This window comes from Dryobates pubescens, chromosome 13 (assembly GCF_014839835.1).
Source record: "Dryobates pubescens isolate bDryPub1 chromosome 13, bDryPub1.pri, whole genome shotgun sequence".
Classification (NCBI taxonomy): Eukaryota; Metazoa; Chordata; class Aves; order Piciformes; family Picidae; genus Dryobates; species Dryobates pubescens.
In genome coordinates this window covers 31,165,755-31,186,974 of record NC_071624.1, presented here as the reverse complement: position 1 = coordinate 31,186,974, position 21,220 = coordinate 31,165,755, and the positions used below count along the sequence as shown (strand labels likewise).

General features: G+C 52.1%; 2 protein-coding genes across 2 annotated transcripts in view; both read left to right on the top strand.

Moving 5' to 3' along the window:
- Positions 1 to 653: 653 nt before the first annotated feature.
- Positions 654 to 11,310, top strand: KIAA0753 (KIAA0753 ortholog). The gene is made up of 14 exons (XM_054166950.1): positions 654 to 786; positions 1,041 to 1,653; positions 2,551 to 2,657; positions 2,926 to 2,988; positions 3,763 to 3,978; positions 4,570 to 4,780; positions 4,873 to 5,084; positions 5,779 to 5,927; positions 6,853 to 6,940; positions 7,523 to 7,696; positions 7,849 to 7,930; positions 9,095 to 9,215; positions 9,362 to 9,586; positions 10,289 to 11,310. Exons 1-14 carry the CDS (start codon positions 697 to 699, stop codon positions 10,404 to 10,406), a joined length of 2,469 nt encoding a protein of 822 aa, XP_054022925.1. The 5' UTR covers positions 654 to 696; the 3' UTR covers positions 10,407 to 11,310.
- An 8,935-nt stretch (positions 11,311 to 20,245) lies between these two features.
- PITPNM3 (PITPNM family member 3) overlaps positions 20,246 to 21,220 on the top strand; it is a 46,475-nt gene continuing 45,500 nt past the window's right edge. Inside the window, exon 1 of the mRNA XM_054166222.1 lies at positions 20,246 to 20,493. Within this exon, the coding sequence (XP_054022197.1) occupies positions 20,472 to 20,493 (22 nt within the window). The 5' untranslated portion in view covers positions 20,246 to 20,471. The remainder of the gene's footprint in view (positions 20,494 to 21,220) is intronic.

Genomic DNA, 21,220 nt, shown 5'->3' with positions numbered 1-21,220 from the left:
GGTGCCGGGCTCGGGCTGCCCGCTCGCCCTTCCCTGGCAGCAGCGGGTGGCTCAGCTCGCAGGTGTCGGGCTCGGGCTGCCCGCTCGCCCTTCCCTGGCAGCAGTGAGCGGTTTGGCTCGCAGGTGCCGGGCTCGCCCTCCCTGGCTGCCGTGAGGGCGAGGCGAGGAGCCGGCAGGCCGCGGGGGCTGCCGCCGGCAGGGCTGGGCCGCGGGGGGAGGCTGGGCTGGCGGCCGTGGGGCCGTGGCTGCGGGCGGCTGGAGGGAGGCCGCACCGCGGCGGAATCTCCCTCGGTCGTGACCAAAACCCACGGGCAGGCACGGCCGGGCTGAGGTTCTCTCGCCGGTTTTCTCATCCTTACGGTGCTCAGTTGCCCTGGGCAGTATACTCGGTGCTCATGGCGAGAGCCTCACGGCCTGGCGCGGTGCTCCTCGGCTTCCCGTGAGGGGGTGTAACAGCAGGATGTGAAGTGTAACTTCTCCCCATAGCCGTGGGATTGGGCTCTCCGTTTCGTGTGCCGCCTGGACAAGTGCCCGGGCTGTGCTTTCTGCCTCCTTGTGCTTCCCCGGGTTTGGTCTCTGTTACTGACACCAGAGCTGGGGCTGGTTTTGAGAGGCAGAAATAATGGATGATTCTTCTTGTCTTCACAGTCGTAAGCAAAGGACAAATAACTGTATTGGCAGCATCAAGCCAATGGGATGGGACCAAGCAAGCCAGCTGTGCCTGATGGTACATTTGCATCCACTACCCAGCAGTACAGGAATGAAGCAAAGGTTTTACACACACAGGTATTGCTTGACTTCTTTCAGGAACTCTTTTCAAGGTGATTTAAATGCTTAATTGTAAACACTTTTAGATACTGGCATTGGTCTGAGTGGATGCATTCCCTGCATGCAATGCAGAAGTACCACCATGGCAGAATGTGTTCTAATATGAAAATGAAGCTCCATTTTCCTTGCTGTCATGGACTAGAGGTACCTCGCCTGTGTGAAGTCTTGTGTGTAACATCAGCTTTTTATCTTTCTTCCCTTCTTTGCAACAGCTGCAGTTCAACAGAAACGTTCCTGCAGCTCCAGAGAACTTGGCTCTCAGATTCTCCACTCCCCCTCCAGTCATAATAGAAAAACTGAAAGGCTCCAATGATCAGAGAAATCTGGCTGGGAGTAAAGAGCCCAGCCTGAGGAGCTCTAGCATGTTTTCAGTGGTATCTGAAGAGAGACTAAGGTTGGCTGTTGAGCTAGCCAAAAGGGACATAAAACGAAGACGTCTCAAAGAGCAAGTGAAACAGCAAGTGTTTGGAGATGCAGGCAGTAAACCATTGTTGGCCCAGAAGTTACAACAGCAGAAGACTGAAGCAGTTGAAAGTCTAGAAAATAAAAGTGCTCTGAAGTCTCAAACTTGGATGAAATACCAGCAGAAACTCGGCCAGCCTTCCAAAGTGGAGACTACCAGCTCTGGTGCTAAGGTTTATATCTACACACCCAAAGGAGGAAAGCTAATCCCAGCTGGTTTGGGCTCTTCACCCACCCATGGCACAAAGCAGGACCCTAAGCCAAATGAAAAGAGGCAAGAAGACAAAAATATGCAGGAAGTCCGACAGCTGCATAAGGAATTGAGGAGCTGTGTCCAGAAAATTGAAGAACTGACTAAAAAAGGTGTAAGGCTGAACACTAATTATCTTCTCTAAATGCACAGTAGTTTGTTAATTCATTTTGACTCCTGGGGTCTGGGGTGTTTTGCTTGGATTAGAATCCCTTTTTAGCTGAGAGCCACCTAACTTCTTTGAAAAGCAGGTAAAAGCTAGAAGGGTTGACCAGGTTAAACCACTCAGAGTGTTCCTGGTGAGTTCCAATCCAGCCTGCAATGATACTAAATTAGTGGTAGGCTGTTTAGTAATATGGGTGAGAAAATATTGGTATCTGTAGGCCTGTTGGCTAGAGACTGAGACTGCAAGAAACAGTATCATGAACCCCATTCTCACCAGTGATGGGAAGGGGGCAACAGCTGGGAACATTGAACTCCCCAAGCCTGACTCCATGTATGGCTGTGCAGTAGCATGATTAATGTGCTTTCTGACACCCTGGTGTGGGCCACCCCTTGTTGGCAGCAGAGTGCCACTTGTGCTCATTTCCACTTCAGTGGGACAGGGGAGAGAACAGAAGGATTCAAAGCAAGGAAATGTAGGGGTAGAGATAAAGAGAGTTTTCTAAGGGGAGGAGAGAGGAAGAAGAGAGAAATCCAAACCAAGTCATGCAAAGGCTGCCTCCAGCCCAGCCACCCCCAGTGCCTGCTGCCTGGCTGCTCTACAGCTGAGGGGTGTCCTGTGGTTTGGTAGGACATAACTAATGAGTACAGGAATGTTCAGTCAGCTTCCCAAAAGCAGCAGGGCATGGAGATAAAAATCTCTCCCTGACATCACCGCTCAGGGGAGCCTGGTTGTGTGCTGGCTCTGCTTGAAAGAGGCCTGGGGCTCGATTGTTTGCTGTTATGGCTTAACTGGGATTTTCACATGTTAAATGGAGGTGTAAAACTTCACATTTCTTGCTGCTTAGGCAGAGAGAGAGAAGCTTTAGATCCTGATGAAGAGCAGAGAGTTTGTGCTAGGAGGCAGAAGCAAGCAGCGCGGTCAGCACGGATGCTGTATGTGCTCCAGCAGCAGGTAGGAGCTGGCATTTGAGCCTGGGATCTAGGGGGGCTGGGCTTGAGAGAAGTGAACTGAAACCAGAGAAATACCATCAGGCTGTCTCTAACTTCCATGGCATTCTAGTTTAGAGCTGAATGGTGTGATTAATCCTCTCGTGACAAAGAGGTAAGCATCGCAGTTGGACTGTCACTCAGATGCTGCAGTGAAGGTTAGCTGTTCATTTATAGACATGGGGCTGAGTCTGACTCACTTTCCTCTCCCCTCCTCCTCTCTTGATAAACAGGTGAAAGAAATTCAGGATGATTTAGAGAAACTGAGTGCTCATAAAATCAAACATACCAAAAAGGTAAGATGTGATTCTCCTTCAGGCTGTAACTAATTGAGAGGTTTTCTAACTGAGTTTGGTTATCTAGGGTACACTTTAGCCCTCTCCAGAAGGGAGGTTTCCTTTGGATCTTGCACCTTTTGTCTCCTCACAGGGCTGTGTCTCCTTTGCTCTCATACTGTCATTGCTGCTTCCATCTTCTCCTCAGTTCTTATCTGTCTACAGTGAAGCTAAGAGGAAGGCTGTTGGTTTTCTGCTGTTATCTGCCTTCTAATTCCCTCTTCATCCCACTTCCTTTTGTGAATAACACTCTGACACTAGAGGGTTTTTCACTTCCTGTTGATGTCACTCAGTTTTATCAGCCTTTCTTTCTTCCCTGCTCAGCATCTTTCAGAAAGACAGCACTGAGGTCATGCCTCCTGTTTGGCCAATATTGTCCCCTCCTCTTGTGCTTTTCCATCACTTGTGTTGGATGGAGACTGTTCTGTGTTTGGCAGTTGTTGCACATTAGGCCCAAGCCCATGCTTGCAGCTGCTCTGTTGTCATAGGTAGGAGAGACATCAGAGTATGTTAAACCCAGGCTCTGTGATCTGAAGCTGGCAGGATACTTGGTGTGAGTACCCTTGTGTAGTGCCTTTAGCAGGTCACTTGTTTAGTCTCACAAATGGCCTCGTGTCCATCAGGATAATCCCAAGCCTGAGTGTTTCAGCATACAAGTTTGGCAGGAGTCGTTTGAATGGTACCAAGATTCTTAGACACTACAGCAACTGAAGCATTTCTTTGTCCCCTCCCCAGTCTCAAGCAGCGTCCAGGCTGGCAGCAGCACACAGGGGAGCCGTGAGAGCCTTGCACACCTTTGCCAATCATTTTGCAGATCAAGCGGAGCAGCAGGTCCCTGCCCCCTACAGGGAGCTGGGCAGTCTCATTCGACAGCTCTCTCTCTGTTCTGCCAGACTGGAAGGGGCCTCCTCCATTTCTGATGTCATCACAGAGATCTTGCTGCAAGTTGAGGTAAGAAAAGAAAACATTTTGCTTTAGCTAAGGGAGAAAAGAAGGAGTGAAATGTGAGACTGCAACCTGCCCTGTGTGTTCAGGAGGTGGCAGAGTTGCTTGCTGTTGGGTTGGGGCTTTTTTAGAGGCCATATTTTCTAATGCATAAATGTGTTTGTAATGTTCCTAATTAATGATGAGCTAGTTGGGGATGGCCCTGCTCACTGCAGGGGGGTTGGACTAGGTGACCTTTGGAGGTCCCTTCCAACCCAAACCATTCTATGATTTGTTCAAGTTTGGACTTCACATGGGAAGAAGTGTCCTGTCTTATGGTAGCCTTCAGCTCTACCTTTTTGTCCACAGCCTTTGTGTCCATTTCTTTTTGAATGGCTGTAAGCAGCTAATGTGCTGGAGTCAGTTGTCAAAACTTAAATGCAAGCCTTCTCTGTAAGAGTCAGGTTAATAATAGGATGAAGCTTTTGCACAAACAAGCTGTCAATCCAAAACCAAGCCAAAACCAAATTCCAGCTACCTAGAATCTCATGGATTTGCTTCTCATTATTACCTCAGTTTTACTGAGAGAGTGATTACAGTTCTAAATATGTGGTGCAGGATCTGGAGTCACTGCTGGAAAAGAAACAAACACCCAAAAAGGTGAAGAAATGTGTTGCAGCATCTCAGGGCAGATCTCCAAGTAACACTGAGGCATTTCCAGCCAGAAAACAGCTTCCATCTCCAAAAAGAGAGCAGAAACTTCTCCTCTTAAAGGGGCAGCACAGACAAGAACCTAGAAAACCTGCAGCTGCCAGGAGCCTCTTGGCTGGTTTGTATTTTGTATTATTAAATCCTTTCCACTTAAAGGTTTGTTTGTTCTTTTTGATAGAGATCAGCACTGACATGTTGCCAATCTTCCAGCAGTTCAGAAGGCAAACAGTTGTGCTCATCCATTGCACAGTAAATCCCCAGAAGGAAAGGACCCCCTTACTCCAGAGAGCAAAGGACCCCCCAGCTCCACTTCACGAGGAAGCAAAGATGCCTTGGTGAGAGCTGGAGCTGGAAAAAAGGATCCTAGCCTTGAAGGTGGCCCTTTGAAGAAGAAAGGGATGTGCTCAGCTAGCAAATCACGGGTATGGAAGTGGCAAAAGGATTGATGCTTGCTCTTACTTGGCCTCTGGGATTTGTTATCAAATGTAAGACATCTTTGTCAGCCACATGGGCAGTGGCACTGAGGGCACCCTCAGTGAGTTTGCTGATGGCACCAAGCTGTGTAGAGCAGGGGACTTGTTGAAGGGCAGGGGTGGCATCCAGACAGGCTTGAGGAGTGAGCCAGTGTCAACTGCACGAGGTTCAACAAGTCCCAGTGCAAGGGCCTGCGTCTGGGTCAGGCCAGTCCCAGGCACAAATCCAGGCTGGGTGCAGAGTGTGTTGAGAGCAGCCCTGAAGAAAGAGACTCGGGGATGTTGGTGAATGAGAAGCAAACTGGGAGCCAGCAGTGCCCTCCTGCAGCCCAGCAGGCAGCTGTGTGCTGGGCTGCATCCAGAGGAGCGTGGGCAGCAGGGCAGGAGAGGGGATTCTGCCTCTTCTCCCCATGAAGAGCAGCGCTGAGAAAATGGAAACTTGGCAAAAGTAGTGGTTGCAGGCTTCAGCTTGTGCTTTGTTCAAGCACAGCTCTGCTTCCCTTCAGATCAGTTGTAAATCCTCCCCACGTGTCATCTGTGCAGCAAAGCCAGCAGGCAGGATTCGGGGGCAGTGCTGAAGCAGAACGCAAAATGCTTTACGAGTTCAACACCTGGGGTCTGTTTTCACTCTGTGCATTTCAAGGGGCAGCTGAAATCTCTGCAGAGGAGGCCTGGGGGGAGGCGTGCCCGGTTCCAGGAGCCCACCATAGCCTTCCAGCTGAAGGGCAGCCAGCGGCCTGCTAAGGAGAGCAGAGTGCCCCGCGTGCCCCCGCGCCCTGCGGCACCCCGGCGGTACGTTCACCACCTGCCCCCTCTGGAGGTGCTGCTGTCTCCCATGGGACATGGGCTGGCACAGCACAGCTTACTGCCTGGGGGCTGTCTTCTTTTCCCACCTCCTCACCCATCCGGCCTGGGAGGAGCTGCTGCTTTGTGCTTTTTGCTGGCTCGGATCCCAGCGCTGCCTGGGAGATCCAGGCCAAGCTGTGCTGGGCAGGGCACTGACACAGCATGCAGAGTGGGGATGCACAGCACTGCATTAAGGAGATGAAGATCATCTTCCTGTTCCAGAAGGACAAAATGTCCTTGTCCTGCCCATGGACAGAGTGTGGGTTTGGTCTGATCTGTGTTCAGCATCTTGCAGAGCAGGGCTCCCCAGGTTGAGCTTGCTTTGGGGCTGCTGTTGGTGGCAGTGTGAGACCTGACCACTGATCCAGCTGCTGGATCTGTGCTAGGCAGTGTGCATGGTAAGATGAGGAGCTCCTCTCAGCACTGTTTAGCAGAAACATAGCTGAAGATCCCTCTTTGTGAACAGCCTTTCCTGGCTCATAGAGGTTGAGTCACCAGGAATCTTGCCTCCAAGGCTTTTTGCAAGCCTCAGAACTAGCACTCAGGATCACATGATGTCATTCTTCAGTTGTCAGTGTGCAATCTCCAACCCTCTGTGGTACTGTTGTATTCCTGATGACTACCATGGCTTGGAGCAGAAACTTCTGGAAGAATGAAGCTGTTCACTGACCTTAGCAGGAGAGAAAGCAGAGAAATTAAGATAATGACTTAGTCTGAAGATGTAATAATGGGTGTCAGATCTGATATGGTCTTCTCCTCACTCCCACCACTCCCCAAAAAGTACAAGGAATGTGTCTGGGATTTGAAGTTTCTGTTGCTGTATCAAGTTTCAGAGTGCATTTGTCACTTGTTCTTTTTTTCTCCCCTGTAGGTCACAAAGTGCTTCCCCAGCCCAGTGTGCAGACAAGGTTGGGATGGCAGCACAGGAGAACTTAGAACCCCTAGCAGACAGGACACAGGTAGTACCATCAATCTCATGCCACTCTTTGGGGGATGCCTTCAGAGCTGTGAAATCTTAATCAAGGGGCAGCACACAGCTTTTTCTCAGCTTAATGCAGCTCTTATTTGTGCAAGGACACAGAGCTGTTGGAGCAAGTCCTGAGGAGGCTACAAAGATGATCCAAGGGCTGGAGCACCTTGGCCATGAGGACAGGCTGAGGGAGCTGCCTTGTAGTACCCAAAGGGATCCTACAGGAAGGCTGCAGAGGGACTTTTGCTGAGGGTGTCTAGAGACAGGACAAAGGGGAATGGTTTGAAGCTGAGGCAGAGCAGGACTGGAGCTGAGGAAGAAGTTCTTCAGTAGGAGGGTGGTGAGACTCTGGAACAGGCTGCCCAGGCAGGCTGTGCATACCTCCTCCTTGGGGTGTTTAAGGCCAGGCTGGATGAGGCCTTGAGAGCTGAGTCTAGCTGAGAGGTGTCCCTGCCCATGGTGGGGAGGTTGGAGTAGATGATCTCTGAGGTCCCTTCCAGCCTGAGCCATTCTGGGATTTCTGTGGGGCTGTTTGGGTTTGATTTTTGTTGTTGTTTCTTTTTTTAACTAGCAGGTCACAGCAAATGCTGATCATCTGAGTGAAAAGCTACTGGATGATCTTTTGGAAGATGCTGCTGAGGAGCTGTGGGGTACAGAGCAGTGTGAGAGCCTCCAGCCCACAGCTGTGCCTGTGGCTGACACTCACAGTCTGGAGGCAATGTTGCAAAGAATGGAAGAAATTGAAGTAAGACTTTTTTCCTCTCTCATTAGCCCCAGTTTCTTGTAGTCTCCAGAAACTGTAATTTCTCTAAGTGTCTGCATTCTGAATGGAGCAAGGTCTGGCTGGCTGGCAGACCTGTGTGTGTTGGCTGACTGCTTTTGCCTGTTCCACCCCAGAGGTCCCAGGAGGCTGTGCGCCGCAGGTTCACCCGCATCGTGTACAGCGACCCCGCGGCCTGGGCCCAGCAGGAGCAAACAGGTAAGGCTCTGCTGCATGGACTTGCTTTGTCCTCTCATGTGTGTCTTCAGATTCACATGGTTTGAAAACAAACCACTGAATCATGTGTAATCAAGTAGCACCATCCAGATAGATTATTTTCTCTAGGAGCTCTTTTTGCTGTTCCTAAAATGAGGTTCTTAAAAATCAGTGTTTGAGAAGGGGAAGGATCTCTCTGGGGAGAGTCACAGAATGGCTCAGGTTGGAACTTGGGAGCTCTGAGAGACCTCAGAGATCATCTCCTCCAGCCTCCCCCATCATGGGCAGGGACACCTCTCAGCTAGACTTGGCTGCTCAAGGCCTCATCCAGCCTGGCCCTGAACACCTCCAGGGAGGTGATATCCACAGCCTCCCTGGGGAGCCTATTCCAGAGGCTCACCACCCTCCTACTGAAGAACTTCTTCCTCAGCTCCAGTCTAACCCTGCTCTCCCTCAGCTTCAAACCGTTCCCCCTTGTCCTGCCCCTGGATCCTTTCAAGTATTGGAAGGCAGCTCTATGGCCCCCCCTGGAGCCTTCTCTTTTCCAGGCTGAACACCCCCAGCTCCCTCAGCCTGTCCTCATGGCAGAGGTGCTCCAGCCCTTGGATCATCTTTGTGGCTGCCATTCTCTCCTTGCCTTTATTGGAGCTCCCTTTGGGTGGGAAGCACTCCTGGTGCAGCTCAGCTGAGGGATGGGAATCCTTACCACATGCTTCCAACCATCAAATGCTAGTTTGAATGCTGTCCCTTTTCTAGGGCTTTGTCTTTCCTTAGCATTCCTTTTTCCACCCAAATGTAGTGACTTTTTGTGCAGAGGAGATGGCATTGTGGGATTTTTTTGCCATGTCTTGGATTCAGTGCCAAGCTGAACAGACTGCACTAGCTTCAGAGTGGTATTTTCTATCTCACCTCTGGAAGTAGCCACTGAGACACCAAACTGTTCATACTAAAGGCAGACTTTCTAAACTGCTCAGCTTTTAGCACACTGACCTCTTGCAAATCCTAGGTTGCATTTACATTCCAGGGGCTTCTCACCTTCAAGACCTTACTTAGCAGAAGAGCTTCCTCTCAAAAGAAGCAAAAGCCTCTCTGAAGACCTCCCTGCAAGGAAATTTTGGGGTTTCTCTTCCCAAGTAACATTTTGAAATGTTATTTCCTTCCTTCCAGAACAGCAGATGGCATCAATAGCTCAAAGACCTACCTCTCCTCATCCCATCCAGCTGACCAAAGCAAATGGGCACACAGAGCCAGAAAGGGACATTTTCTTTGGGAAGCCTTTTGATAGCAAGTAAGTGGAATGTTCAGCCCCACCTTCAACTGTGGTGCCTGGGAGCTGCCTGTTTTCATTTCAGATAATGATGGTTACTATTGGAAGAGGTTTTCTGATCCTTGGGAAACTCTAGCTGTGGCTTAATGCTTGCTTTGTATTTCCAGTGCTATTGATGAAAAGGAAGAAGCAGAGGAGAAGCTGCAGCCTGGAAATGACAGCCTGCAGCCTTGGACTCGGAATTCCCAATGGGAGGAGTGCTGTGTGGCTCTCTCTGTGCCCAAGGCCATGCTCAGGAGCATCTCTGAGTACAGCAGCAGATACAAGCAGCACTTGAAAGTTATTTGCCACGAGGCAGTTGGCAGCTTTGATCCGTGGCAGATTGCTGAGAGGTATCTGCACTGGCTTTGTGGGGTTTAAGTGAATGTGCCAGCTGCTGAACAGGTTCTTCTGTCCTTGTTCAGGAAAGGAGTGGGCAGGGAGACATTTAAATTCCAAATAGAACCATAGAATGGCTCAGGTTGGAAGGGACCTCAGAGGTCATCTGCTCCAACCTCCCTGCCACAGGCAGGGATGCCTCTCAGCTAGACTCAGCTGCTCAAGGCCTCATCCAACCTGAAGGGATCCTACAGGAAGGCTGCAGAGGGACTTTTCCTGAGGGTGTCTAGAGACAGGACAAGGGGGAATGGTTTGAAGCTGAGGCAGAGCAGGGTTAGACTGGAGCTGAGGAAGAAGTTCTTGAGTAGGAGGGTGGTGAGCCTCTGGAACAGGCTGCCCAGGGAGGCTGTGGATATTTCCTCCCTGGGGGTGTTCAGGGCCAGGCTGGATGAGGCCTTGAGCAGCTGAGTCTAGTTGAGAGGTATCCCAGGCCATGGTAAGGTTGGAGCAGATGATCTCTGAGGTCCCTTCCAACCTGAGCCACTCTAGGGTTCTGTGGTATTTAGATCTTGTCTTAGGCTAACCAGTAGAAAGGATGAAAAAGCATCAGTGTTGCCTTTCCAAGTCAGAGCAGTGCTGGCAGCTGATGGAGTGACAGGGGTTTGAAATCTGACTTCCTGAACCCTTCTCCTTTCTTTCCCTCTCCTTCCCCTTAGTCTTGCAGATGAGCTGACAGAAGAAGCCCTCTGTGATGTGGCAGCAGAGCTGCAGGATGTTTGTGAGGACTATGCAGAAGCTGTGTTCACGTCAGAGTTCTTGCAGCCAGCGCCCTGAATGCTTTCAGCTCTGCCCTGTGATCCAATGCTCCTGGCCTGGCCTCCTCCTGGGGCAGCTCTGCTCCTCCCTGACAGAACTCAGTGTAAGAGTCTTACCAGATGATCTCATTTTCCATGCTTTTTGTGAAAGTCTGTGAGATTCTGCCCAAGGAATGAATTAAGACCAGCCAGGGTTCACCTCAGCCTTTCAGGCCTTGTTGGACTGCATTTATCAGGACTTTTTCTAAAGCCACTGCTTCCACAGGATGAAGTCAACTGGTGCAGGCAAAGTTTCTGTATTTTGCTAGGAATCCCTCTCCATTTGTACTCTTCACTCCTGTTTTTTATGTGTGATCTTCTTCCTAGAGCAAAATACTGGGAGGAGGACTGGGTTCAAGCAGTGCCATGGACTTGGCTGTACTGCAGCTCAATTTTCTGCTGTAAAATGGAGAGAATCTGCCCCTAACTACCTCATAAGGGAGCTGTGAGTTTTAGTTTATTCTTCTTAGTGACATTCATTGACAGTAGCTGAGAGTGGTGTCAGAGCAGTGAAGCATTATTGACCTTTCTAAAGCCAAGAGGGAACAGTCCAGGTCAAAGCTCTTTGGTTTGCTGTTTAGGGCTTTCAGTATCATGTAAGAAAGCTTTGTCTGAGCACTGTGCTTAGCATATGTGCTAGGAGTAGCTTTTCTGGGGGTGTGGCTGTCCTAAGGATGGATCCTCCTGGCACAGCATTAGGCAGATGTAAACACTTGGTGTTGGCTTTCCTCATGGGCCAAGAGCCTGCCTGGACCCTCACCATCAGCCTGTGCATGTAGCTCCTCTTCTCTTTGAGCATCCCCAGTACACCATGCCCAGACAGCTCAGACCTCTCAGCACAAGCACATCATGGGGATTTGCTTCCTTGTCATTTATTTATTTGTTTTTCCTTCCACTAGTCTAAAATGCTCAGATTTCATCAGCCTTTCTTGATCCACCTCCCCCTTCCTGGCTCCTAAGAATCCTGCTGGAATCAAGAATGCCAAAGCAAAGGCACAAGTGGCACTGCTGCACTGCTGAGGGAGCAGGTTTGTTGCCCTGCAAGCAGTGTGCTGCTTTGGGGTGAGCACTGAGGAACAATTATTTATGGTATTTGTGGTTCCAAGGAAATGTGAATTGAGCTCTGGAGGTAGCCCAGCCCCCAGTCTGGCAGCCCTCTTTCCTTCTGGCCAATTTCTGTTCTCCAGTGGTGCTCAAACTTCTGAACAATGTTTTAACCTTCTGGAATGAGTTTTATTTCCTCTCATTAGAACTTGCCTCATTTTGTGTTTTCCCTGGAAGCCTGCTTCACTGCTTTGTTCTGGCTTGGGATTTCCACCAAAAGGAATGATGGAAATGTTCCTGCTGATGTGTGATGTCTGTAGTTGCTTGGTTTCATTCTCATTTCTTTGTTTCTAAGTTAACAGAGATTTAAGTCCAAAAGGTTAAAGAATAAAGCCATAATGCCCAAAAGACTGAAGTCCCAAAGGTTAAATCCAAAAGACTCATAGAATCACTAAGGTTGGAAAAGACTTCAGAGGTCATCAAGTCCAAACTACCACCCAACACCTCCTGACTAAACCATGGCTCCAAGTGCCACATCCAATCCCCTCTTGAACACCTCCAGGGATGGTGACTCCACCACCTCCCTGGGCAGCACATCCCAAGGGCCAATTACTCTTTCTGGGAAGAACTTTCTCCTCACCTCCAGCCTAAACTTCCCCTGGCACAGCTTGAGACTGTGTCCTCTTGTTCTGGTGCTGTTTGCCTGGGAGAAGAGACCAACCCCCACCTGGCTACAACCTCCCTTCAGGGTAGTTTAGAGAACAAGAAGGTCTCCCCTGAGCCTTCTCTTGCAGGCTAAGCAACCCCAGCTCCCTCAGCCTCTCCTCACAGGGTTGTGCTCCAGACCCCTCCCCAGCTTTGTTGCCCTTCTCTGGACACCTTCAAGCCTCTCAATGTCCTTCTTAAACTGAGAGGCCCAGAACTGGACACAGGACTCAAGGTGTGGCCTAAGCAGTGCTGAACACAGGGTACAATGACCTCCCTGCTCCTGCTGGCCACACTGTTCCTGATGCAGGCCAGGATGCCCTTGGCCTTCTTGGCCACCTGCAGGCTCATGCTCAGCTGCTGTCAACCAGCACCCCCAGCTCCCTTTCTACCTGGCTGCTCTCAGCCACTCTGCTCCCAGCCTGTGGCACTGCATGGGGTAGCTGTGGCCAAAGTGCAGCCATGGTGCCTCTCTCTAGGTGTTTCTATGCTTGGGAAAGTATTTTCATGCTATATATTAATAAAACCCATTTGTTTGTAGGACTGAGCATGGTTGTAGTTCAAGATCACTTCCAAGTGAATCCATTTGGGATAGCCAGCACCCAGCATGCAAGGAAGTACCTGGCAGCATGACCATGAGCCAGCCATGTGCCCTTAAAGGCAATTTGGATTGGTTGGGGGGTTTTTTTTGAGACTCTTCTGCTTCTCATGGCTGAAGGTCCTCAGGAGCAGGTTAGATATCCAAACCCAAACTGCCTGATGTTGCAGAGGATCCACTTCCATGGAGCAGGACTTAGATTTCATTGTAAGATCTTTGCAGGCCTTTATTTTCTTTTCTTGATTCTTCAATGTCAGAGCTGTGGGAGCCACAAGGCAAAGGAGGAAGAGAGAATGGAGTGGCTGTGTAGAGGTGTGGATGTCTCCAGCAGATGCCAGTGGCTGCAGTCACATGTAGCTGAAGTAGAATGAAGTCCTTTGCTATGGCTGGTGGAAGCCTGGCACAGCAGTTTGGTGCAAGAGCAGTGCCATAGCCTGGGTGCACCAACAGACTGAGCCTGCCTGGGACCCCTGGCCCAGGCTGAGAGCCCTCCTTGTAGTCAGTCTAGTCCCTGCCAAAGCTGTGCCACAGGGACAGTTATGCCATGCCCCCCTCCAACCCCTGCTCATCCAGGCTCACTTGACCTTGGCTCCAGCTCATTACCTTGTGTGGTCTGGTGATGCCTGGGCTGTTGGAGGGACCTGTGACTGTCACCATCAGTGCTGCTCAGGTGCCATGGGACTGTGTCCTGCTGGTGCAGTCCCTTCCCACCCTGTGCTGTGGGTGCCCTCAGCTCCTGGCTTGTCCCCCTCCTGGGGCAGCTGTGCTCCTTCCTGACAGCTAACTATGTGTGGAGGCAGCACTGGAGCCAGGAGGTGAGAGCTGATGCTGGAAGAGCTCTGTGGAGACCCTGAAGACAGGACTACACATTGGCATTCAACAGGCAGCTCCTGCAGCTCCCAAAGCCATGCAATCTGCTCTGTAAATATTTAACTGCAGAAATTTAATCAACCTGCTTCTGGGAGTGAGGTATTTATGGCAACAGTGTTTGCTCTACCAGTGCTTTGGAGAGATGCTTTCCTTCTCTTAATGCTCTACCTCATTTGGCTTCCATTAATGTCAGTGTGAGAGCATAACCAAACTGCTTTCTCCTCTTGGCCTTTGCTTTGCCTCTGGTTGCTCCTGGAGGCTAACTTGATGCACATCCTCTTTCTCCATGGACTGCTCTCCTTGCAGGAAGAAAATGGGGGCTGGGGTCGGGGTTTGTTTTGAGAACTGATTCATAGAATCCTAGGATGGCTCAGGTTGGAAGGGACCTCAGAGATCATCTGCTCCAACCTCCCCACCATGCCCAGGGACACCTCTCACCTAGATTCAGCTGCTCAAGGCCTCATCCAGCCTGGCCTTGAACACCCCCTGGGAAGAGGCATCCTCAACCTCCCTGGGCAATTCCAGCCTTAAGAACCCACAGAATGTGGTCCCACAGCACCAAGCCTGTAGACAGCACTCTCCTTTTGCCCCATTTTCCTCTAGTGCAGATTTGTATTTTCAGGCCAGCTGTGTCAGAGGCACACACAGGAGGAGGTCACCCTGACACAGGGACATGCTGAGAGGCTGCTGCTGCTGTGGCTCAAGGGACCAAAACCAAACACTCTTGTAGTGGCCACAATAATGCAGGAGTCCAGAGCTGTGTGCAGGAGCAAAGGGTCCAGGTGGGTGAGACTGGCCACAGCTGCAGTGGCTCTGGTGTTGCTGGTCTTAGCCTGCCTGAGAAGGTAACCAGGGTTGGGAACACTCAGAGCCATGTGCTTGCTGTTTCCACCTCCCTCTGTAGAAGGTGTTGCTGGAATAGTTTGTGGGTTTCCTTCTGGGGCTGGGGAAGCTACAGACTGGAGGAGTGAGTCTGGGCCCTGCTCTGAGCTCAGGTTTTTGGAGCAGGCCAGCTCTCTGGGGGCTCATGTAGATAGACTTACTGTGGGAATACACTGCACCAGACTGTTAGGCTGGGGGGAGGAAAGGATGGGAATAAAGAGAGAGGACAAATGATGTCTGAGTAGCTGTCAGTCACTCTCAGTTAGCTGTTTAACACAGATACTTAGAGTCCATCCCAGAGCCACAAAGCTGCTGCAGGCAGTGGAACATCTCCCTGTGAGGCCAGGCTGAAGGAGCTGGGGCTTGGAGCAGAGGAGCCTGAGGGCTGCCCTCATTGCTGGGGATAAAGATGTGCAGGGCTGGAGCCAGGCTCTGCTCAGGGATGTCCAATGACAGGACAAGGGGCACTGGGGGCAAGCTGGAGCAGAGGAGGTGCTACAGGAACAGAAGGGAAACCTTCTTCACTGTGAGGGTGCAGCTCTGGAGCAGGCTGCCCAGAGAGGCTGTGGAGTCTCCTGCTCTGGAGACATTCAAAACCTGCCTGGATGTGCTCCTGTGTCACCTGCCCTAGGAGAGCCTGCTCTGGCAGAAGGTTGGACTGGATGATCTCTGGAGGTTCCTGCTAGCCCCTCACATTCTGTGGTTCTGTTGTCCTTCAGTTGGGAAAGGAAGCTTGTTCTGAGTGTGAAACTAAGTAGCACCAATTACACTAAAGGTAAGGCTCCTGTGGCTGCCTTACCCCAACCCTCATTCCTCTGGCTTCCCTCTCCTGCTTCTGCAGCCAGTCTGAGCATTTAGGTTGAGGAAAAGTCAGCCCAAAGAGAGCTGGGTGAGCAGGAGGAAGACAGAGAATGAGTAAACTTCTTCAGAAGAGGTAGAAAAATAAGAGTGGTGGCTTCTGTTCTTCCAGCATGGATTTCTGCCCACCTTAGGGGTGCCAGCTCAACAATCACTGCAGCAGCAGGAGGTGGCACCATTGGTGTCAGAGATTAATAAACCTCTTTCTGACTCCTTCTCTTTTCCTGTCTTCTTCCTCTTCAAAACTCACTGTAGAGATGATTTTTTTGTGTCCCTTTTTGAGCTGGCACAGAACAAAAGGTCCACCAGAATTCAAGAAGCATCAATAGCATTGTTCAGCTGGACCCACGCTGAGATGCTCAAGGGCAAGCTGGGCTGGTCCATGCAGACAGCTCCTTAAGGTGGTTCTTCCAGTGGCCTGAAATCTCTGCAAACCAGAACCAGCTGCCTAAGAGGAAGGCTGGCCAGAGATGAATGCAGCCCATGAAAGAAAGGTCAGAATCTAACAGATTTGTTGCCTGTCTGAAACATCTCCCTTTGCCTCTTCAGCAGCCCTCACTAGCATTGGATTTGGGGGCCCAGGGGACCTTTGAGGCCCAGGCACTTTGTTTTTCTGCTTTGTGATTTCTGCTTTCTGTTTTCTGCTGATGATGATTTTGTCTCTGAATCTGAGCCTCAATAAACTGTCTTCTAATCCACATTTCAGTCCATTTCTAGAGCCTGGAAACAGTTTCCTGCGTGCCCTGCCCTAGGTGATCCTGCTCTGGCAAGGGGCTTGGGCTGGATGATCTCTGAAGGTCCCTTCCAAGCCCTGCCATTCTGTGCTTCTGTGATGTGAGACCCATGAATGTCTGCCTAATGCACCCAGCTTGTGTCAAAGGGCAGGGTGGATTGGGGTATGGCAAGGGACAAGGGGGGGGGGAAATTACCTGCAGTCCACTAATGTTCCTTGACAAGTCCCCAGGTGCTGTGGCTCCAGGAAGCAGGAGGAACAGCTTGCCCCAGCTGAGGCAGGTCTGTGTGTGAGGAAGGCAGTGGGAATTGAGGTTGAGTTTGTCTGTGCAAACAGCTGCTGCACTGCAGAGCAGGAATGCTCCATGGATGCTCCTAAAAAATCTTCCTCTCTCCCCTCAGCATTTCAGTTAGGGAACAGATGACTAAAAATAGCTGACTGTCTACAGCACCCAGAGAGCTGTGCTCGCTGATTACTCCTCTAGCATTTCATTTTTGTTCTCCTCAAGCTATCCAGGGTTTGGAATTTTGTCAAATAACTCAGTCCCTCATTCAGTAAAAAAAAAAAAAGAAAGATGGATTTAGCATCAAGCTGATACTCATCAACACATCTTGCATTCATCTTGGCTCCTGCTGATCTTTCCTGACATTCTGCTCTGCTATGGACCAGCAATCAGGCTCTGGGAAGGCTTCCTAGCAACGCACCAAAACCATTCTAACAATGTTTTAAGAGGAAAAACAGGCTCCCTCCCTGGCCACTCACAGGGGGAAACTGCAAACTGAGAGACAGGGTCACAGGGGAAGGAGGTGACCTGTGCTTATCCACTGAAATGGAGAGAGCCCACAGTTCTAGCACCCTCTGACCCCCCACAGTTCTAGCACCCTCTGACCCCCCCCCAGTTCATAGAATCAATAAGGTTGGAAAAGACCTCAAAGATCACCAAGTCCAACCTGTCACCCAACACCTCATGACTACTAAACCATGGCTTCAAGTGCCACATCCAATCCCTTTTTTAACACCTCCAGGGACAGTGACTCCACCACCTCCTTTCTAGCACCCTCTGAGCCCCACAATTCTGGCACCATCTGACCCCCCACAATTCTGGCACTATCTGACCCCACAATTCTGGCACCATCTTCCTCTTGTTTTAATGGAAACCCCAGAAAGGGCTCCATAAAGCAGAGCAAGTATCAGAAATACTGGAGTGTGGGGAGTGTGTGGTGTTCTTTATCATGGGGCTAGGTTGGACAAAAGAAAAGGGCAAGAGAGAACAAGATCTGAGCTGTTCCATATTGAAAGAATGAGATCTCTAACCAGAAAGACTTAAGAGCAAAGCAGCAGAGCAGGGCAGCTGTTAGCTTTTGTGTTTCATTGCTGGTTAACTTAGATTTCTTCTGTGTCTCTGAAGCAGCCTGGATAAAAGCTGGGGCTTTAGGCTTGCTTGCTTCTTCCTCCTTTTCCTCTCAGCGTGGGCTTTTGTCCCTGTCCTCTCCTCCTTTTTGAGAGTGAAAAGGTGGAGCAGTGAGACCTAGAAATGTCAGACGTTGCCCTCCTGTTCCAGCTTGCTCCTCTCCTCCTGTCAAATCTTCACCAAGACAAAAGCTCCCCAAATGGCCCAGTGAGAGCAGGTTTGCATCACCACGTGGGCAGATGTTGCCCGGGGGTGGGCATTGTGTTGCTTGCTAGCCGGGCTCCCATCCTCAGGTGGTTCTGCCTTGCCTCTGACACAGGGCACTGCCTATTGTGCAGATCTTGCCCTGCATGAATGAGCATGCAGACCCTGTTTGGAACAAGGTTTGATTTCTATAATTAGACACCTTGCAACACCAGAAAGCCTGCTAACGATGGGGAGTGCCCTTCCACGGAGGCTCTGCCTTCAGGAGAGCTTCTCTCCTCTGTTGTAAGGAAAAGAACTTTGGTTATCAGTCAGAGTGTGCCCAGAATGAAGAGTGCTTGGAATGAGATTACTTTCTGAACAGCTATTTGGGTGTACAAATATCTTGCAAGGCATCCCAGCTCAGGCCCTTGCCTGGCCTATTACAGGATCACAGGGTGTTAGGGGTTGGAAGGGACCTCTGGAGATCTTCAAGTCCAACCCCCCTTAGTATATTTCTATTTGGCTGTGACTCTTGTAGAGCTTCTGCATGGAAAAACAATTCCTGTGTGCCTGTATGGAATGTGTCCAGAGAAGGGCCATGAGGATGAGCAGAGGGCTGGAGCTCCTCTCCTGTGAGGACAGGCTGAGAGAGTTGGGGCTGTTCAGTCTGGAGAAGAGAAGGCTCTGAGCAGACCTTATTGTGGCCTTCCAGTATCTGAAGGAGGCTACAGGAAAGCTGGGGAGGGACTTTTGAGGGTGTCAGGGAGGGATAGGACTGGGGGGAATGGATCCAAGCTGGAGGAGGGGAGATTGAGATTAGACTTTAGGAAGAAGTTCTTCCCTATGAGGGTGGTGAGAGACTGGCACAGGTTGCCCAGGGAGGTGGTGGAAGCCTCATCCATGGATGGTGTTAAGGCCAGGCTGGATGTAGCTCTGAGCAACCTGCTGTAGTGCGAGGTGTCCGTGCCCATAGCAGGGGGGTTGGAAGTGGATGATCCTTGAGGTCCCTTCCAATTCTGTGACTCTAAGGATTTAGCTTCAATCTCTGACACTTTTGCAAGGACAAAAAAAATCATACAAATCTGCAGGTTCACACTGCCAAGGACTGGCAGTCGTCTGCTTGCAGTATTCAGGACAATGTAAAAGAGTCTCTTTCCCTGGGGGAAGGCATCGTGGTTCTTAACAGCCTTCAAAGGCAGCAGCAGCTGACTGCTCGGGCAGCCACGTCAATGGACAGCCTTGGTTTGTTGTTTTTTCTCAGTCGCTGCAGCCAGCCCGGTGCAAAAGGGCCCTGAGGGATGAACATCCTTTCCCTAGGGTTGCTTTATTTGGTGGTGTAGTGACAGTGTAGCGTCTTTAGGGAAGCAATGGTGCGCTCAAGCCTTTTAAAGGGGACTTCAAGTGAAGGAGCAGAGACCACGTAGCTCAAAGCCAAACTTCCCAGCCCCTAGCACTGCCACCCATAGCTGGGGGAAGGTGAGGGAAGCTTACTTGCAGCGCTCTGGGGGTGAGAATTGCTGGGAGTTGTGGCCATTCCACCACAGCCTCAAACAAAAGCCACTTAACTCGCTCTGTTCCCGGGGGCATTTGCTGTGACTCCTCGGATGAACTGTTTGGCAACACTTGGAGCAAATCGTGTGTTGTTTTGTATACCCACCCGGTTGGTATTGGCACGGAGCCTGAAAGCTGCTTCAGGACTTGCTTGCATTGTTTACTTGGTTAATTTCGTACTTCCCTGGGCAAGACTCTTTTTCACTGGGCTTGACTTCGTGGTATTCTGACATGCAAGCTCTCCCAGGCTCTGCCTGCCTCCTCCCCTTGTTTCCACAAGACAAGCTGCCATGTAAGAGACTTCTTGAGGTGAATTTCCCAATTCTCGGGGGAGCTGGAGGAACTGGCTACTCTACTTCTTTCCTTGATGGTATGAGAGAAATGCCGCTAGCGCGGCTCCTGAAGAGGGAGGCAGCAAGTCCTGCCCCGCAAGGTGCCTGGTTCAGCTCTCGGCACACTGTGAGCCGCCTGCCTGCCGCCGCTTGCGAAGGCAGCGCGCTGCAGCCCTTCGGCCGCTGCACTGACACAGGAACTGGCAACAGCCAGAGCATTTCTGCAGTTAAAATCCAGAGCGAACACTTGCGGGAGCGGTTTGCAGGGGTAGTGCTGCAGCAGCAGCGACTGAACCGTGTGCCCCCGGTGAGCTCCCTGGCACCCAGCGGGCACTCGGTCCCGGGGCTGCTGGGGGCTAGAGTCGAGCCCGGGGGGCGGGCAGGCGCGGGGCGGCGGGCGGCAGCCCCCATCCCTTTTCTTGCTCCGGCCTCCCCACGCCCATGGCCCCCAGGAGCACCACGACGGCACGGGAGCCTCAACCCCTCCTTGGCAGGCACGGGAGGACGAGCCGGCTCCAGCCCCTGCGGGCAGCCCGGGCCTCTCACCGGCGGATTGCTCGGACCTCGCCAGCCATGAGCAGCTACAGCCGCACCCCCATCACCGGCCCAGCCCGGCCCCCGCTTTCCGCGGAGCCGCTCGCTACGCCTTTAACGACGGCGGCTGCGCCGCGGCGGGTGGGCTGCGCGGCGGGACCGAGCGGTGCGGCAGCGTCTCCCGGCCGCCTCTTTCCGCGCCGCAGGCGAGTGGGCGGTGTGGGGCTTCCGCCAGGAGCAGATGGGGTGGTGGAGCGCGGGGGGCCGGTGCGCCGGGAGGGTCCCGCGGACCAGCACCTGACGCGGCTGCGAAGGTTCGGCTGGGAGCGGGCGGCCCCGAAATGGCGAAAGCTCCGCGCTCAGGTGAGTGCTGAGCCCGGACGGCAGGAGGGGGCAGCCCCGGGGGGAGCGCAGGGCGGAAGGGGGCAGCCCCGGGGGGGAACGCGGAGCCCGGGAGCAGCGGGGCGAGGCTCCAGTTCGTTCCCCGCCCACTGGCGGCCTTGCGGGCAGCTCCGGTTCGTGTCCGCCGCAGCGGGCAGCCCCCGCGCCCGGCGCAGCAACGCTGAACGCAACTTCAGCCAACGAGACACAGGTGCGTTTGCGCTCCTCGTTCTTCCCGACCGGGGTCCGCTCTGCCTCGGCGCTAGCCTCGGCCGGGGGTCGCGGGAGTGCCGTGCGCGGCTGCAGGGACGGTGCGGGAGTTCCGCGCCGGTGGCCGCTGTCTGGCCGTCTCCCAGCCCTCGGTGCCGGGCCGGGAAGGGTCTCCCAGCTCGGGGGGAGTTCAGTGGCTGCCGCCTTGTGGAGCCTGCGCTCGTTGCCGCCGGCTCCCGTGTACCTGTCAGGTAGGGCTTGCTGGAAGGCAGAGGCAGATGGAGCCTCCACTGCGCCTTTCGGCTTCACATGCTTTCGTTCGAGGCTGAGCAGTCCGGAGCGGGCGCCAGAGGGTGTAAGGGTTCTGAGCAGCAGAGCCTTGATGCCCCACGCCTGGTGGCAGTGGCAGCCCTGTACTGGGTGGCACATACTCTGTGCAGGAATGACCAGTGCCAGGCAGCAGAACAGGTCACAGAATCGCAGGATGCTCTTCCTCTTG

Excerpts from the sequence above, each read along its gene's own strand:
- KIAA0753 (XM_054166950.1), top strand. The coding sequence starts at position 697 with ATGGGACCAAGCAAGCCAGCTGTGCCTGATGGTACATTTGCATCCACT. Across the intron at positions 7,697-7,848 it reads AAAGAATGGAAGAAATTGAA|AGGTCCCAGGAGGCTGTGCG; the intron begins GTAAGACTTTTT and ends GTTCCACCCCAG. Across the intron at positions 7,931-9,094 it reads GGCCCAGCAGGAGCAAACAG|AACAGCAGATGGCATCAATA; the intron begins GTAAGGCTCTGC and ends CCTTCCTTCCAG.